Raw genomic sequence first — 18,858 nt, forward strand, 5'->3', positions numbered from 1 at the left:
CAAACATTTTTTTAACGAAATGTGTGTAACAACCCCTCCTCTCTATATACATTTTTATTCTCCAAACAAATACGTGTTATTCTTGAATTTGCGCAGCAATCCAAAAGAGTTCTATGTACGGAAGCATATTTGTAGGTACTTTTTTCATTTATTTATTGCATTCCCTACTTTTTCTTTTCACATTAAAATCATATTTGTAGGCACATCTGGGAAGACTAGCATGTACTTGATTGAATTCAGAAAAAAGCAAAGTTGTTAAGCTTTCCTTTTCTTTGAACTTTAAATTTTTGTCCACACTATTTTAACATGACTCGATTCATTATGTCATTGTGTTTTTTGAATGAGGAATGACTAAGCGGTTTAGCTTATAATATAATATGTTATATTTGATTATTATTTTGATTAATTGTTGACATCTATGCGAGTGGTTGAGTATTTAAGGGACAAAATTATGTTGAAAATTTCATGTTTCATTTAGGACATATCTTGGTCTTTCAGATTATCATCATTCTTTGTTGCAATTTCATATATTGACGAACAAGAAGTTGTAATATAATAGAGAAGCTAAGAAATATGGAAACTTCAATTCTTGTACTTATGTAATTTTTTGTTTATAATATTTTCATTTAATTGTATATTTTTTTATACTGAATTTGAATCTTACATAACATATATGAAAGAGTTAACCCTACTATACTATAACGTTTCTAACTCAAACAAAATTGTTTTCTATAGAGGATACATATGGGAAGATTAAAATTATTATTTTTAGTATGAACAATTTTTTTAAAATAAGTTATGTTGATCTGTGTGGATATCACACATTCATGTTAATATTATTTATATTAATGGACATATTTTTAACATAAATATATGCTTTGAACTGAGCAGATAGTCAGCATATAATGCAAGAAGAAATGGGATCAAGCCTATTCTTTTTCTTTTTTGTTGTTAAATTTCTACTTATGCATGTGCAACTGGGATGCCAACTTATGTGTTTGCACTGTTAATAATATTTGGTGCTTTTGTGCCATAATCTCTATTGCTAGTTGTAGCCATTACCTATGTCACTATGCTTGTTGTAAATTTGAAAGCTGCTTGCTAAGATGAAAATGAAATGGCTTAAAACTTGATAATGAATCATCAAATTTCAAATTGTTATATGTGTTTTGGCACTCTTAATTATTGTTAATTTTTTATTGCATTGGAAACATGTATACTAAACATTAACTAATCCGATTACGGTTTGATTATTGTTGTATACAAAACATTTGTTTAGTAAGCACAAATGTACGAAATTTTTACTGTTTGTTTCACCCTAATAAATGAATATTTTGTTTTAAATTTAACAACAAATGATTCTACTTCAATAGCTCAAACTACATGAAGGTGGGTAACCTAGTCATGAGGTGTGGTTAACCATTAAGTATGAGAGTATCATATTAGATGAAAATATGATCTAAGAATTATTTATAATAATAACTTGGACAATGCCTTCCTTATGAGTTAACTTTTAAGCTAAAGTTAGATTCAATTATTATAATATGGTATCAAAACCTTTATGATCAAGTGATGAGGAGTTTGATTATTATCTTCAGAAATGAAATGAAATCTTGTAATTTGGCCCATTAACTTGTTGGAATATACAAGGAAAAATTATTGGACAACAGACAACATTCTTATGGGATAAAACTTTGTTGTATAAGGCATTATAATAGTCAACTGACTTTATTTTATAGGACTTCGACATATTAGTGTTATATCACCATTCTATTTTTAAGACTCATCTTGACTATTTATATTTTCTATCACATCACAATTCTCTTTTAAGATTCATTTTTATTCCAATAATATTAATTATTTACCATTTCTAAAAATCATTTTCAAAAATAAATTTTTAATTACATTAACACACACATACATATATATATATATATATATATATATATATATTACATGGTTATTTTTATTTCCAAATATTATTTTACTTTAACTATACCATTGAAATATACGGTTCTTTTATTTCAACAACTATTTCAATATGTGTACTACATGTCATAAAGTTATTATTCAATTGGTTATTTTATACCCTTTTAACTATTAACTGTAACTTTTTTATTGCAATTGATAAAACATGATTTTTATTCGAAAATAAAAAATAAACATTTCACATATTTCCTCTTAATAAAAGTCTGGAAAAAGAAAAAAAAGTTGAGCTTTAGTATTCTTTTCCGTATATATTTTACACAATAAGTTGCTAGTACTTCATGCAAAATAGAAAAATATATATTTCATGAGTTGATAAACAATCATGTATATTTTTTTTAGCAGATTTCTTTAAAATTAAAAAGTATATTTGAGAATGTTATAACTATTTAACTATTATAATAAAATATAGAAACGTGATAGGGTGTGAAGAGAGTGAATAATTAAAAGAAAAAGGTTCCACTGAATAATCTTCTTTAATCGTGAGACTTATTTTAAGGCTCTTCATAAAATTTTAAAAGTAGCAGTCTTATCAGAATATGATGTGAAGGCTTTACATAAAACATGTAAAAACTAATGCCTCTTAAGCTGTGTATAAATTGGAATCTCTGGTTTGGCTCCCTTTTCATTTTCTTCCATTATCTAATTCTCTCACACTTATAATATCTCTTTTGAGTCCACCAACCCTTTAAAATAGAAACTTTATGAGTAGAATGAATTAATGAAATTAGTAGCAAGTTAAAATATCTGTTTAAAAGAGGATTAGGGAACACTTATATTGTTTTAAGATTTTTTATAAACCTATATGTTAAGAATAATATGATATACCTCAATTAAATGACTTTAAAAAAAAACTATTTCCATCTTCACGTGGTAATTTAATAGGTAAAATCAACTTATTTGGTATACTTTAATTAATTAGGAGTAATACTTTGCCTTAAAATCAATTATGAATTAACATATTTAAAGTTAAATAATTTGTTTATAATTACTTGTTAATATAAATTTTTGTACCTAACTTTAGAAGTCTTAAATAGATAGATAAAATGGAGGTCGTTCTATATAAAATATATCCTGAACTAAAACAAAAGTTTTTTTTGTCTATAAGGAAAAGTATTTTATTAATGAATTAATTTTTTTAAGGTGCGTATTAATACATTTCAACAAATATATCTCTTAGGAGTTGAATATTTAATCTTTTGATCTATCTAAAAATTTAGTAGCGTCTTATAGTCTTATATCACTTTGGTGAATTGAAACTAAATTTTAATGGTTTGTTTTTATAAAATCTTTTAACTTACCAAATTTACTTATTTTATGGAATGGAAAAATAAATCTTATGGTACTTGGAAAATTTTACACCATGATTAACCTAACAAAACAAATTTGTGAAACTAGCACTTTATGAGAATAACAATAACTGTGTATGTGGACTAGAAAGGTGGTCATAAATGGGTCCACTTTTATGAGATGGCTAAGGTTGAATGATTCTGTTCCATCCCGTAACTGAACTTTGTGCTATGTTGTGTCTTCCTACGAAGTGAAAGAACAAAGCAACCAATTACTTGAATCCATTTCCACCAATTTCAGTTTCATTCTCAATCTCATTCAACCAAAATTTGAAACCCCAAAACCCCATTTTGCAAAGCAATTCGTTGAAGTCCAAGGATAACAACAGTGCACAGAATCAGCACTACCCTTTTCAAAATTCACTCACTTTCTCAGGTATGCATACTTTCTTTCACATATTTCCTGACACTTTCGTTGTTTTCTCAACCTTTCTCCTTTTCCCATTCAGAAATTTATCAACTTTGCATGTACCTGGACCCTTAAACTAGTAGGGGTGATAGAAATATTAGTATAGCAAAATGGGTTGTGGTTGGTTACGTTAAGAAACATAAAAAGATTATAACTTTGCAGTGAAAATTGTTTGTTCCATGTTGATGATGGTTTATTGACACACACAGATTGTGTATATTCTTATTATAAGCACCGGTTCATTATCTGGATAGAAAGCGTTTCATAGGATTTTTATTATATGGGTAGAAGTTTGTTGTGGAGTCCGAGGGCCAATTGATGATCTCGTAGCGATTTTGTTAATAAACTTGTATGAAAAAAATGAGCATAAACTTGTCGGATATCAATCAGGAAGTGTGATGAATTCGTTCCTTTCTGACACATTATATACTTTTTTTTCCTGCTACTGTATGTTCTGAAGTTTAATACTATGATAAGTTGATTTAGTTGTTGGATTATGTCAGCCATTCTGATTTCATTGAATCATCTACCGATGCAGGTGTGAAAATTGAAAGATGAGGTGAACCGCACCGTTGGTTATTCTGGTACACTAGCTAATGTCATTTTGGCTGCGTCATCACCACTCAACAGAATATGGATGACCGCTTATTGCCATTCCTATCTTATCTTTCTCATTTGACTTGAACTAGCATTTCTAGTCTCTTCTGTCTGACTTGATTTCTCTACTTGTTATAGCTCGGTTGTAATTAAAAGAACACACTCTCTCACCGAGGCACTCTCTCCCACCCTTGGTGGGAAGACGCATCAACTATGTACAATGCATATTTCAGCTCAACGATATATGCGGTTAGGTGTAAAGAGTCATTTACTTTATCTTCCAATGGCTACTCAAATTTATGGTATGAAAGAACCCCATCACGTTGTTCATCACGTTGTGGTTGTTGTGATTTCTGTTCACTCTCCACTTACAGAGTGCCCGTAAAGTCCAGTCTTCTGAGTGGGCTGAGGCAATCTACTCTCATTCAATTGCCACCTTCTAGAAGGATGATTTTGGGTGGTGGAGACCTGTACTTTTCCCGGCTACCATCTTTTGAGCTCCAAAAGAATTGTTACGAGATTAATTGTTCTTTCAATGAGAGAACTGTTTGCAATACAAGTAGAAGGATACTAAAGGGAAGACACTTGGTTGCAGCTTCACGGAAAGGAAGGGAAGCTTGTCATTCATTTGATTCCGATGATGTTGAATCAATTCTCAGCTTATTGAGTGAGGAGGCAGATAAAGATGCTTGTGATATCAAATTGAAGAATGTGTCTTCATCCAAAAGAATGGAAGCCAAGAAGAAAAGAAACAATGTGAGTAAAGAGAGAAAGTTGAGTTTGGTTAAGAAAGTAGAAACAGAGAAAAAAGGATTTTTGAAGCAACATGAGGTAGCAACTACAGACTTGAGAAGAGAGGATGAAAAATCCAACAAAGAAAAGGAAGCCTTTACTAAAAGTGAGAATCATAGGAAGCAAAAAGATGTTTCTAGTTCATCTTTTTACTCACATTCATCAGGGGTTTTTGTGAGTGACCTGGAAGTTCAAGATAAGCATGACTTGGAAGAATTATCGGTAGGATATGAGAAGGATGCTGTAAAACACGTGGAGGTAAAAGGGACGGGTGAGCTCAACAGGCAAAGAGATGACTCAAAGAAGCTGCATGGTGTTTCAAACCAGGAAAGAACTGCCTTTGGTGCTGATATTAATTGGAACCTAAGGAAGAAGTCTGAAAAGAAGTTGACTAATGTAACTATGCAAGAAACAATATCCACAAAAGAACACCAAGATAAGCATTCAACAGCAGTTAGAACTCATGAACCTAGTCATGGAAAAGCATCTATTTCAGAGAAGCAAGTCAGAAGTGAGGAAGATAATTCATCTTTTCTCAAGGATTTGGATAGGAGAATGGAAAAGGCATATATTAAGGCAGGAAAGATAAGAAAGCACCAATCTACAGATACACAAAAGGCTGATTCTGAAGTTGAATCAACTTTGTCATCACAGAAGAGACAAAGTGGCAGGGAAGGGAACCTTGAGATATCAGAAACATTGTTACAGGAAAGAAGTGATGAACATAAAAAGTTTGTTGGATCTACTTCTACCAAAGGAAATGAAACTTTGAAATCGAAGATGTTTAGTGGCAGGGAAGAGAACCTTGAGATATCAGAAACACGTCTACGTGAAACACAGGATGAACGTAGAAAATTTGGTGGTTCTACTTCTCCCACCAGAAAGGATGTAATAAATAGAAATTCCCGGAAATATATGGGAGAATCAAAAGTTGAAGACACTGAAAGGACCTTAAATACTAGAATGAATAATCTGGGAGAGAAAAAAATTTCAATTTTGAGTTCTGGTCAGGGAATAGAGGAGCAAAAACACCAAAAAGGAAAGAAGTTTGGTTATGAAGTTGAATCAACTTTGTCATCACAGAAGACACAAAGTGGCAGGGAAGGAAACCTTGAGATATCAGAAACATTGTTACAGGAAAGACGTGATGAACATAAAAAGTTTGTTGGATCTACTTCTACCACGGGAAACGAAACTTTGAAATCAAAGAAGGCGTTCAGTGGCAGGGAAGAGAGCCTTGAGACATCAGAAACACTTCTACGTGAAACACGTGATGAATGTAGAAAATTTGGTGGTTCTACTTCTACCACCGGAAAGGATGTAATAAATAGAAATTCCCAGAAATATATGGGAGAATCAAAAGTTGAAGACACTGAAAGGACCTTAAATACTAGAATGAAGAATCTGGGAGCGAAAAAAATTTCAATTTTGAGTTCTGTTCAGGGAATCGAGGAGCAAAAACACCAAAACGGAGAAAAGACCATTACACAGGCTAAAGAGAGAAGAAAGTTTCAACAATTTTCTGAAGTATCACAAGTTCATGAGAGTAAAGTTGAAGATACATCCACTGTGAAGTCCAGAACTAGAATAAATGACTGGGAAGGCAATTCAAACTTAAGCACAGATACAAGGGGTACACGGCGCCAAACAGATAAAATGACAAATCAGAGTATTCAACACGGAAAAGGGTCTGAACATGTCATCACTTTATCAGAAGGCTATGCCAGTGATGAAAAGCAAGTTTCCACTTCTCAAGGAAGTTTTGGGAAGGTGAGGTTCATCCCAAAAAGTAAATCGACGAAAGTTGTTAAAACTAGAGAGAGTTCTCGCCAGACTGATGAAAGGATTGCAAATTTTGACTTGCACACCGAGGATCAAAGACCAAGGAACCTATCAATTTCTGATGAAACTGCCTCACGAGAGGAAGCCAGATTCCATGGATCACAGGATTTGGTTTCTGAGGCTGGAAAACATGTTAAATTTGCAGAAGGTGGTGAACAGAGTTCTCCATTAATGTCGTTCCGTTCCTCATTCGGATTGATGGGTAGAGACACAAAACACATTGAACTCACTGCTGGAGTTGCAAGCACCGGGATCATTGTTGAAAGTTCAGACCGTGGCTCGTCTACTTTGTATGACAATTCAGGAAGAAGTTCTGTTTTGCTTTCTGGATCGTATTCTACAGATGGAACTGATCAAGCCTATAGCAAGCCTTCTAACATCATAGCTCTGGAAGGTGCTACCGGTTCAGCTGATCGATTACAGAAATCACCCAAACAGTTTGTTGGTGAGCATGTTGAGAGGATCAGGCATGAAGTCACCACTTCAGAAATGGAAGAGATGGAAGTTACTGGAACAAAGTTGGCCATTGAAGATGAGGGAAATCAGATTGACAGTTCAAGGCGACAAGGCCCTCAAAATGACTCACAGCCGAAGGAACATGGATCTAACCGTTCCTCTGGGGTTCATGGCACCGAAGGACCTTCTGTTGAGATGTTGGATGCAAATGAACCATCTACCAAGCAAAGTCTTGTAGCTGGAGAGCCAAAGATCAGCAAGGATACTGAAAAAACAATTGTCAGTAGAACTGGCAGGTCCATGTGGAGTATGTTTGGAGATCTTGTTCGATTAGGATGGGGTACACCTGCTGGTTCCTCCACTTCAGCTGGAAGATCAAGTGAGAGCAAATTGTCAAACAAGTCCGGTAGTGAGACACGGTTTTCGGGGCAGGAGCATGAGGAAACCAGTAAAAGTAATGTAATAAAGGAAACAGGTGTACTACCACAAATCATCAGTTCTGATAGGTCAAAAGTGAGTACACCTTATACCCAAAGTGTGGGAGAGGTTTCTGACACTAAAAAACAGAAGGACAAAGGCAAACATCTTGAAGTCGGATCATCATCTCCGAGTACATTTGGAAGTGGATCAACATCAGTAGGTGCCTCATATGTTTCCGGAGAGGCAAATGCTAATTGGAGTGATGATGGAAAAGAATTGAAAGTCACTACTTCAGGCATAAAAAATGTGGAATTACCAGTTCTGTTACCTGCCAGAGGGCCTCCTGTTGTTGGAGAAATTGTAAATATTGGTGGGTCTGACATGCCTGGAACTGAGTCAGTAGTTCCAATCAAGGAACCTGTTGCTCCAGTGCAATCTGTATCATCTGGCTTAGGGAAAAAGAATGGAGAGTTGATGCAACGGAAGTTTCAACAGAGCAAGCAAGTCTTAAGAGATAGGTTTGATGACTGGGAAGAAGCCTATCAACTTGAATTTGAGCAGCGGAGAATGGATGAAATGTTCATGAAGGAAGCACTTTTGGAAGCTAAGAAAGCTGCTGATGCTTGGGAGGTCCCTGTTGGTGCAGTTCTTGTGCAGGATGGGAAAATTATTGCACGAGGAAGCAACTTGTAAGTATTATTTGATATTATTTGATTCTTTGTATTTGCCTTGTGTTTTAATTTGTATCAAAATATCTGTTTCAGAGTAGAAGAATTACGGGACTCCACTGCTCACGCGGAGATGATTTGTATCCGAGAAGCTTCAAACCTTCTTCGGACATGGAGACTATCAGTAAGTTTTCCTTGTTTTAAATTTGAAGTGTATTTTGGTATTGTAGCAAAAAGCTTAATGTTCATTTAATGTTTCTCTTATATTTGTTTTAAGCTCATACCATTAAACTTAGCACCTGGCAATATTTGTGTACTTAAAGTTTAAATCCCTCATAGTTCAGGCCGATTCGACCACTTGTATAGTAAAGACATGAATAGCAGCAGGCTTAATATTTACATAGCACTGATAATACTGTTTCACATCCACCTATTAAAAGGAATCAAATGCTTGTTATCTAATTCTTTTACCAAATATCGCCTAAGTCTATGTTTGGAACTTTGGATGGAATGAGTCAATCATGTTCCATTCCACTGAAAAAATAGCAATCCAAACAACGGAACCTACATAGTTTCTGTACCACTCCGTTCCACCAATCGAAAAATAGCCTAAAGGATCACTTGGTAATTTGATGCATCTTAAGAAATGGTAGATGCCTATTGTTATTCAATTTAACTTAGTAAAATACTTTGATTGTTTATTTGTTTAAAGATAAAATTCTCGCACTTTCAGGATAGCATACTTTATGTCACGCTTGAGCCCTGTCCTATGTGTGCTGGAGCCATTCTTCAGGCAAGAATAGATACTGTTGTGTGGGGAGCTCCCAATAAGCTTCTTGGAGCTGATGGTAGCTGGATTAGGTATGTAATCAACATGCTTCTTATATTACTTATAATTGTATGGTTGCGAGGGGCATAAGAGTCTTATGATTCTTCCATGTTCTTGAATTTTTACCTATTTCATGATGGAATTAGTCTCATTATACCTTCAATACCCCTTTTGTTATCTCTGTTTAAATTGGTCATGCCTTGAAAAACTACTAAGAAAGTTCCATTTTTATTATAATTAGAAAAGGATTACAGTTCCTTTCATACTTATGCCCTGAAATAAAAGTCACAACAAACTGCATTTGATAAATGTCTATATATTCTGACTATAGTGTGATCACTGTTAAACTTGTTAGATGCCAAATACCATATTTATTGATAAGTGAGATTTCATTAATAAGCTTATAAAACCTCAATGAAGTCTTTATTTTTTTAGTACTACCAAGGGTATCCCCTCATCTTATGGGTAAGGAACTAATCCCTTCCGTGGTTTGTGGCTGCTCCTCCCAACAAGTGTCGCTTCTAGGAATCAAACCCTGACCTTTTGATCATTTTGGGATCAAACAGAGCCTTACACTACTAGACCAACGCCTTGTTTGTAATGAAGTCTTTGTATAAATATATTGTGGCTTCCTCTTGTTTTCCTAACTGGAATTGAGCCTTCTATTGGAAATATTCTTTAAAGGAGAAAAACTTGCATGAAGATGCATGTAACACGTCACATTTGGGGACAAGTACATTTTATGGTTTTTTATGCTATCATTTAAGATTAAATTTAATTAGAATTAAAATATTAATGTGTTGTCATGATCTTATTGATTATCTCTGCCTGGTTTCGTCTCCATATAAGTCTCTCTCTTTTTAAAGATCATTACATCAAATAATTATAACACATTTTTATAGTTGGCATAAACAAGAGAAAGAGAAAAAATACAAAGTGTAACTTTTTTGTAGGCTTTTCCCTGATGGAGGAGAAAGTTCATCTGAACCAAGAGATATACCACCTGCCCCAGTTCATCCATTCCATCCGAAGATAAAGATAAGACGAGGAGTCTTGGCCGCGGAGTGTGCCGACGTAATGCAGCAATTCTTTCAGCTGAGAAGGAGAAAGAAGAAAGAAGAATCATCAAATGACCCCTCTTCTCTTGCTGTTACTCACCATCACCCCTCCAAGTTTATTGACAAGATTAATGACATCTTTCATGTAATGTTCTGTTTGTAAAATATAACATGTGATACACATATTTCAGCAAGTTTTAAATGAGTATCTGAATAAAATTTTCAAACATGTTTTGTTTTAGTGAAAAACACAAGGTTCAATTTCTTACCTTATATTAATTCAGCTAAGCTGTTCTGGACAATAACCAAGGTTGCCAAACCAACCATTGCTGTCAACTTTAACTTCACATTATAGCTTTGAAAGTTTTTTGAGGAGGCATGATGTGAATAACATTATTTGTACTATTACAATAACTTGAAGAGAGTTATTTGAGGCAAATAATTTTGTTGCAAATAGAGTTTTTTGTATGGTTAAATTACATTATACAAACTTGGTATTTGCATTAGGTATATTTAGAAAATAAAAAGGATGTCATGGATGTTACATCATAGTTAGTCAATTTGGTCAAATGATGTGACCAAAATTGTGTTTAATGCCAACTGATTTACCTTAAAGAGTAGATTGTAATTTACTCAGTAACACCATAAAACTATATTGGACAAATAATAGTGTCCAGTGAAATTTAAATAAAGAGAAGTATGAAGAAAAGGGATCTAACCTAGAGAATGTAATGGAAGGGTACTTTAGAAGTAGTTAAATTATTTATACTTGATCCCTAAGACTATTAAAATACTATTTTAGTGGCAATTATAAACAACAATTTTAAACATGAGATTATAAAACACTATTATTGAAATTATATACATAAAACCATAATGATTTACTTTTCACTGAATTATGTTATAAAAAAAGAGCATGCCTTTTCTCTTTTCCTACTTTTGTTGCAGATTTTACAGAACATGAGATAATAATAGCACATAAAAGTACATGACAAGGTTTTACCAAAGTATAGTGCAACTGCACCTTTTCATTAATTTCTATTTCATGTCAATGAAAATTGTATACAATTGAGGATGATATTTGGCAAATTAACCAAATGAAAATAATAAAGTTGATCAATAATACATCAACTTTAATAAGATTACTAATCTGCATCCTCTAATAAATATGCCTATGGCCTTATTATTAGTCTTCCTCATCCACTTCATGAAAAGGAAGTGGTACTGTCTTCACTGCTCTAAACTTTCCTGCATTATTTAGATGCTCATTCTCCAATCTGGACCAATATAAATTGTATTTATTAAAACATTTAAATACTACTATCTTCACTTTACATGATTGAATGTTAGCATTTGAGACAAGTTATGCACGTATATCATAAGTGAAAATTAGAAGTTCACTAGTTTACCTGTAGAAATTCCATAACCCTCTTCTTATAACTTCAAGAGCTGCTAAAAATAAGCTTGTTACTCGATAATCAACGCTTTCGAAACTCGAATGGAGGACAGTTTGCAGCCAAGCAAGCCTCAGAATAAGATTCAATCCCTGCATAAATAATTTGCCAAAGTTTTTTCATGGTCAAAATAAGCTTTAAGAGAGTAGGGTCCATATTTTTTTAGTCTGAAAAGAAATCACAATTTGTTTATACAATGTCTCCTTAATATTAAACAAAATATTATCATCTGATATTATCTTGTCTTTCTTTTTCTAAGAATCTCACTTTAATTTGTATAATGGCCTTATCAGCATTTCTTTTGAGAACATATTTATTCTCCACTTTGGGAGTTTTATCATGAACACTTAATAGCAAAGGTGTTAGACTATGATATTTAGTTGTCTGATTCTGATAAGTGATAGTTTTATAGTGGTAATTTGTATGTACCATGGAAAAGTAGTAAATGGATTTTCTTTGTAGCATTAATTCATTCCTTAGCCATGGATTGTTAGAATTGATTTGAAGCAAACCCCAATCTTTTACAAAGTCCCAATACAATTGGTACATAGTTGCTGCACTTGACATGATCACAACAAGACATAGCCATACAATACTCCCATCTTTCTCATATGCCATTTTAGCACCTGCTGCTAACATTGCTGATACATATTTCCCAAGGTTCACAAGGTGGCTTGTTTGCCCTTCTTCAAACCATCTTCTACCACACTGCGAATCGATCGAGTCATATTAGTCCGAAATATGTTTTTTTTATAGGCCAAGTTTTTGATATTTGATTTGAGATCTTGCTTCAAGAGAAGCTAAAATCTAACCATTTTACCTGCATGGCCCTCCAATAGTAGGGTAGAAAAGACACTGCATAAGCAAGATCTCTATAGTGCTTTGTTCTCATGCAATAACCATAGTCCTGAGTTTTATAGCTTCCAGTTATATAGTAACATGCCACATACTCTAGGTTCCTGATCATTGGCACCTGCACATTAATGTATTATTAAATCACTGTTAATTTCAATCCTTAATGCATGCTATTTGTTGTCAATAAAAAAGAAACTCATATGAAATATTACCTGGCTACAAAGTTGATCAGCCATGAAAAAGTCTAGCATGACCACCTAAAAAGACAAATAGAATACAATAAGATTAGGGTCACAACAACAAATCTTATATTGAACTTTATATTTTTTTGGAAAAGTAGTGGCATTGTGTTTTATGCTTGATGACATGATGTTACAATGATGATAGTGGGAAACACTACCTTATAAAGGGGTGACAACATTATGTTCCTTATAATACTAAGAAAACGATATCGGCTTGACCGGTATATTATGTTGAAGGGGCACACCAGCATGAGTAAGAAGACCTGAAAATGTAGTAAAGAAGTTAAATTTAAGCTATGGGTAACTTGAGTGTTATGCAACTAACAAGTGCCTAAAAAAATTACCAGTAGAAGTAGTCCAGGAATGTCTTGAACTTGGGCACAAGAATACCCCTTAGTCAGTAAAGTCAGATGAAGAGAAATTACCCCAATCACAGTAGTCATGGCCATAGTACAAATTAAGAATATATCTCCGTACTTTAGGTCTTTTGTCGGGGCGAGCTCAAAAATGAAGCTGTAGTTTATTCGAGTTTTTCTCCATGCAAGAATGTTGCAGCCATAAAGAAAGAAATGTAGAAACATAAGACTGAACATGCTGCAAAATATAACATCAACTTAATAACTTATTAATGCTCAAGTGCTAATGCAAACATGAATGGAACATGCTTCTACAATAAACAGATTTTCTTACCTAAGCACAGGGTAAACAGTTTCCATGTAAACTGAATGTTGCTGTGGTCTGTACAGACCAGTTACATGAGCCATTATAACATATCCGGCTAAAAGCGCCAATAAGCATCCAGTAAATAGTCCTGATTTTATTTGAAGTACAATCATATAAATGTTAAGAAATTAACTTTGGTTATGAATTATGAGCAAGGAACTTCAATTTTGAATGATTATTAGTTTTTCTGTAAGTTTTAACTTGCAATCAGAATCAATATGTGTTCACAAATGAGGTGCTAGTGAAACTCATTTAGGCACCATAGCCAATAAAAAAACAACATTGTTATGTTGCTCCTATTGGCTGTGATGAGCCTTTTAAGGATCATTTTTTGTTACATAGCAACATGGGACCTGTACATCCCATTAACCCAACAGTGGAAAGTGGTGCCATTCCTTTTATGAATTAGTGGCTTGAAGGGTCCATATAGGGTTTTCTTTAGATACTAATGGTCACAAATCAAACAAGCTTAAAGGTCTATAGTCTATACCACAATGATTGATTAGCAAAAGACAAAATAGTAAAAGTGGAAAAAAAAGAGTTCAAGTATTTGGTCAAAAGTAACTCACCAATGAAGAAAGTTACAAAATGTGATTCTTTAGCCTGACTTGGTCTAAGGTACTTCATGGCCTTCCTTCTATTATCTTCAGCAAACTTTTTGATAAATAGTTCCTCAACTTCATCTGCTAACTTCATCACCTGTCATTTCTGAGACTAATAAGCAAACAAAAGCTTATTCACAAAGTTAAAAAAATACTCTTGTGCAAGCGACCGACAATCATATCTAATTTTTATTTGCATGATTATGATTTATGACCATGTTTTGATGCAGACATGAATTATAAGACTATTGGCCACTATATATTGTCAGTGAAACTTTCAGGTGCAACTGTGCAAGGATAACTGGTGGCCAACATCTTAACATGATTTTATATAGTATCACAAACATAAGATTTTCATAAAAGTTAGATATTTTATTAGGCAACAGTTGTAATTTATGCCTGTGATTTACCTTATCTGAGCTATTGAAATAGGAACTCTCAACTACTTTGAGATAGATAGGAAGAATTTGTTTTGCTGTGACCTGAAAACCACAAAGATTTGCATTTTGTGAATAATTGAAACTTCTATTTTCTTTGACATAAACTTTGAAGCCTCTTATAATCCTCTTACCTTGTCAAACTTCTTCAGAATCTTTAAAAATGCAAGCATATTCAAGTTCCTGAATATAATGGAGAAAACATGATTTTACATGATAAAATCCAATATTTGTTAATTTTATCAGATATGTGACTAAATAAGTGGTATTATTACCTATAAACTTTGAGATATCCTAGTCCTTTGTAGAGTTCAATGAAACCTCCTTTGATCATCTTTTCAGCATGATGCAACTTGGTTTTGTTAACATGAACTTTTCCACCTTCTGTACCACATTTCCTTGAAGACTGGTTAAGCAAGTCTTCGCGGACAAGGTAACTTATGGCCGAGAAGGTTCGAGATGGTGTCGTCAGAGGAATGTTTATCCTTAAATTCTTTCCTTGGTAATTGTTGATGCGGCCAGAGTGTGTCCTAAGTTTTCCATCTTTACTTTTCATCTGCATAGATTTACCAACCTCATCGGTACGAGGGGATTCTGAAAATGGTGTTTCATTTTTATCATCTGTGCTAGTTTCCTGCATTTCTTCTTGCAGTTCTCTGTTCCTAACAGAGTCTTCCTCTGTAGCCAGTGAACAGAGTATAAGATACACAAAAAAGTATAACTAACTTTTATATCATATACTTATGTTCATAATTTATACCCATTTATTTTTTCCTCTTAGTGTTTTTTCCTACAAATTTCAAATAGTTTTTCAACTATGGGTTCCCCCTCTTATTTGACCGAAATTATTGTTTAACCAACCATATGATAAAAATTAGAAGTGATTAACGTATGATAAATATTTCATATTCAAATGCATATAAGTGTAAATGTGCATGCACATGATGCACACATTTTAAGGCATTTATGATAATAGAGAAGAGAATGTAACACCAAATTTACAACCTTGTTGTAAGGAAGTAACTAAAATGGCATGGAATTCATGCATGAACATCATTTTATTGGTTAAAAAGGACCCAATTTGAACACATGAAGTTATCAATTTGCTGCATTAATAAAATAGTACTGATCATAATTTATGTACCATTAGAGAATGTGCATGAGATAGATTGGTCCTCCTTTGAGTCTTGGGAGCACCCTTCTCTGCCTTGCTTCTCCATGAATGTTGATTTAAGCTCAAGCAATATTTTCATTTGTTTTCTCAATGAATCCCCTCTCTTCATGAACTCTTCCTCCTTTGTTCTGTAAAACTTATTGACCTTGTTTAGTTGATGATCTAGACATGCAAAAAACTCTTTAGCAGCATCAGTATCAGCAAATTGCTCTAGCAATTCTGTTTCATACATATCCCCCTTACTAGTTGATGAAGCAAGTTTCCTATGGACCTGTAACAAAAAATATAGAATATTTCTCAATCTCATAGATCAATCAAATATGCAATATTGAACAAAGTATGCTCCTTATGTCTTAAAAAAAGAGGTTACTTGAATTGGTCCATGATCTCTATGTTGATTGCCAAATAGAGAGTAATTTCTTATTGATGAAATGATGGACTTGGGCATAGAACTACTTTGGTGCATGTTTAGTGTATTGTTGTTGGTATTATTAAAGAGTTGGATTTTTTTGATGCCTTTCTTGAGCTGCCAATAATCCACAAAAGCTTCTTTCCATTCTGGAATGAGTTGCCCCTCAAACTGCTTAGAAAACTTGACCATTTTTTCTTCTCTCTCTGTTCCTTGGTGGAGAATTAAGGACAAGAAATGAAGTTAAATCTGATGTGTGACACTAATTGTGAGTGTTCAATGGAAGCCCAAGATAATATTATATATGGAGCTGAAAAAAGGAAAAGGTATTTGATTGATACTGTGGCACTGATGCTTTGAAGCACATTCTATAATATACTTAGATACTATGCTTCTCCACTTGAGGAGTTGGCAGGTACAATGGCCTTGTTTGCAGGAAAGTAACCAAAGCAGCACCAGTTTTGTTCACTTCTCTGGCAACATATTTTCATCAAGATTTTGGAAAGGTTTGGAATTTAAAGAGGTTTGGAGTTGGGTCAAATTGCACTACGCATGAACTTTTTCATTTAAAAGGGAGATGAATAAAGTTTGCTACAATAATTTATAAGGAAAAACTATTTTGATAACAAAAGTTATTGAGAAATAATCAAGGATATTTTTTATATATATGGTACTTAATGTGATAGCGTCCTATAAGTTAAGTCAAGAATTGCTCATTTCTTTTAAAGTGATGCTTATTGGATGTTCTTTTATATGGAGGGGGATGACATGGCAACAATGGATTTTGGTTGTACCGAGCTAGGATCGGCCTTGAACAACCTTGGGTGGGCACCTAAAAATGAATTCTGATGCTCAAGTCAATATTTATATAAGGCACATATGAGAGAAGTTAGAAGTAAGATACTTCATGTATAATGACATCATCTATGAATATTGCATATAATGAGCTTACCTTATTCCGAAGAAAGGTCTAGTGATGTTATAGATGATGATATGACCCTACTCAATCGATCATTTGGTATGACATAGTACATTTTCCGCCAAGTTGGTTCGTCTATGTCCACAAGGATCATGTCCCAGGAACCTAAGGTGAGATTGATGGGGTATCCTTAGTCGTTGAGTGTGGTGTGGTACAGTACCCCTAAGGTTTTGTTTGGAAGTTATGAGGGAAAAGAAATGAGAGAGATTAAAGGGTTAGTAAGGGAGAGAAATGTTTGGGAGTATGAAATTTAAAAGATGAATGTTTGGGAGTATGAAATTTAGAAGAGGGAGAGTAAACTAATGATAATTTAAGAATATTTTTTTATTTTTCCTTTAAAATGTAATTAACAATGAGAAACGAACAATAATGTATAATTATATAATATTATTAAAAATATTTAGCTATTTTAACATTTTATTTCCAAAAACCCCAAATTGGAGGAACTTGACAAATAAACACATGGAGGGTTTGGAGGGTTTGGAGGGTTTGAGAGACCCTCCAAAACCTTCTCCTCTTCTTCATCCAACTCTCAAACAAAGAGAATGTTTTCCAAAGCCATCCCTTTTCCTCCAAAACCCCATTCCCAAACAAAGCCTAAAAGAACTTATAGATTCTTAATGATGTGACATTGTCTAGCGCTTATGTTCATTTTGTCAAATAATCAATGTTTGAATTTGGTTGTGGGTGTGAAATTTAAAAAAATTTCAAGTCCCACATGGAAGAGTTTTGAAAGAAAACAACTCCATAGTCTCACATTGGAGAAACTAGTAACTTGGAAAAAATCTCAAGTTATAAATAAAAGCATTCTCCCTTCGTATTTTCTTGCCCCAAGTTGAATGTATTTTCATTCAACTTTTTTCTTTCTCCCTCATATTTTCTGCCGATGCATTTCTGACAAACTTCTCGTGACACTAAGAATTGGCACAGACAACCAAATTGTAGGAATTTCGACACTGACAGTCAGTATTGAGGGAAAAGAATTGGCACGGGTAGTCAAATTGTAGGCATTTCGAGAACTGACACTGATAGTCAATATCGTGGGAAGAGAATTGGCATGGGTAGCCATATTATGGGTATTTCGAGAATTGACACTCTTAGCCATATTTTGGGAATTTCGAGAATTGGCACTGGTAGCCATATTGTGGTGGGTGTATTCGAGATCGGTTCTTATAGTGTAGTAAGAATTCGATAACAGAGATCTGAGCTGTTTTATCTTGGGATGGCGTGATTGACAGTCTGCTTGCACATTTTGGGCAGTGCCACGAAACGTCTTAAAGAGAGCGACTTGATCGTTACTCAGCTAAGTATTATTTCGTGCCATTTATAATTGTTGCAAGCTACGGTAACAACAATTTTAATTATATTTTTTTATAATATAAACAGTATTGTGTATTACGACCTTAAATTATTGTTACCGTAGTTTGCAGCAATTATAAATGGCACGAAATAATATTTATTGGCCGAGTCACGACCAAGTCGCTCTCTTTAAGACGTTTCATGACACTGTCCAAAATGTGCAAGCAGACTATCAACCACGCCGTCTCCAGGATAAAACAACTCAGATCTCTGTTATC

General features: G+C 33.8%; 2 protein-coding genes across 5 annotated transcripts in view; one reads left to right on the top strand and one right to left on the bottom strand.

Moving 5' to 3' along the window:
* Nucleotides 1-10,758, top strand: part of LOC109356571 (tRNA(adenine(34)) deaminase, chloroplastic-like) — a 36,589-nt gene extending 25,831 nt beyond the window's left edge. For 3 of the 4 annotated variants that reach the window (XM_019599958.1, XM_019599957.1, XM_019599959.1), the window contains 4 exons: nucleotides 5,932-8,540; nucleotides 8,616-8,703; nucleotides 9,253-9,380; nucleotides 10,302-10,758. In XM_019599958.1, the coding sequence (XP_019455503.1) occupies nucleotides 5,932-8,540; nucleotides 8,616-8,703; nucleotides 9,253-9,380; nucleotides 10,302-10,569 (3,093 nt within the window). In that variant the 3' untranslated portion in view covers nucleotides 10,570-10,758. The remainder of the gene's footprint in view (nucleotides 1-5,931; nucleotides 8,541-8,615; nucleotides 8,704-9,252; nucleotides 9,381-10,301) is intronic. The other variant, XM_019599960.1, reaches the window with a different exon arrangement.
* On the bottom strand, nucleotides 11,404-17,128 carry LOC109355800 (phosphate transporter PHO1 homolog 1-like). The gene is made up of 14 exons (XM_019599021.1): nucleotides 16,264-17,128; nucleotides 15,864-16,164; nucleotides 14,995-15,397; nucleotides 14,854-14,902; nucleotides 14,693-14,764; nucleotides 14,250-14,379; nucleotides 13,648-13,768; nucleotides 13,302-13,551; nucleotides 13,116-13,220; nucleotides 12,928-12,972; nucleotides 12,681-12,833; nucleotides 12,290-12,568; nucleotides 11,816-11,952; nucleotides 11,404-11,683 (listed from the first exon to the last, which is right to left on the bottom strand). The coding sequence occupies exons 1-14, from the start codon at nucleotides 16,492-16,494 to the stop codon at nucleotides 11,593-11,595; spliced, it is 2,367 nt and encodes a 788-aa protein (XP_019454566.1). The 5' UTR covers nucleotides 16,495-17,128; the 3' UTR covers nucleotides 11,404-11,592.

The sequence above is a fragment of the Lupinus angustifolius genome, chromosome LG09, assembly GCF_001865875.1.
Source record: "Lupinus angustifolius cultivar Tanjil chromosome LG09, LupAngTanjil_v1.0, whole genome shotgun sequence".
NCBI lineage: Eukaryota > Viridiplantae > Streptophyta > Magnoliopsida > Fabales > Fabaceae > Lupinus > Lupinus angustifolius.

Excerpts from the sequence above, each read along its gene's own strand:
- LOC109355800 (XM_019599021.1), bottom strand. The coding sequence starts at position 16,494 with ATGGTCAAGTTTTCTAAGCAGTTTGAGGGGCAACTCATTCCAGAATGG. Across the intron at positions 12,973-13,115 it reads TGTTGTCACCCCTTTATAAG|GTGGTCATGCTAGACTTTTT; the intron begins GTAGTGTTTCCC and ends TTGTCTTTTTAG. Across the intron at positions 11,684-11,815 it reads GGGTTATGGAATTTCTACAG|ATTGGAGAATGAGCATCTAA; the intron begins GTAAACTAGTGA and ends ATATTGGTCCAG.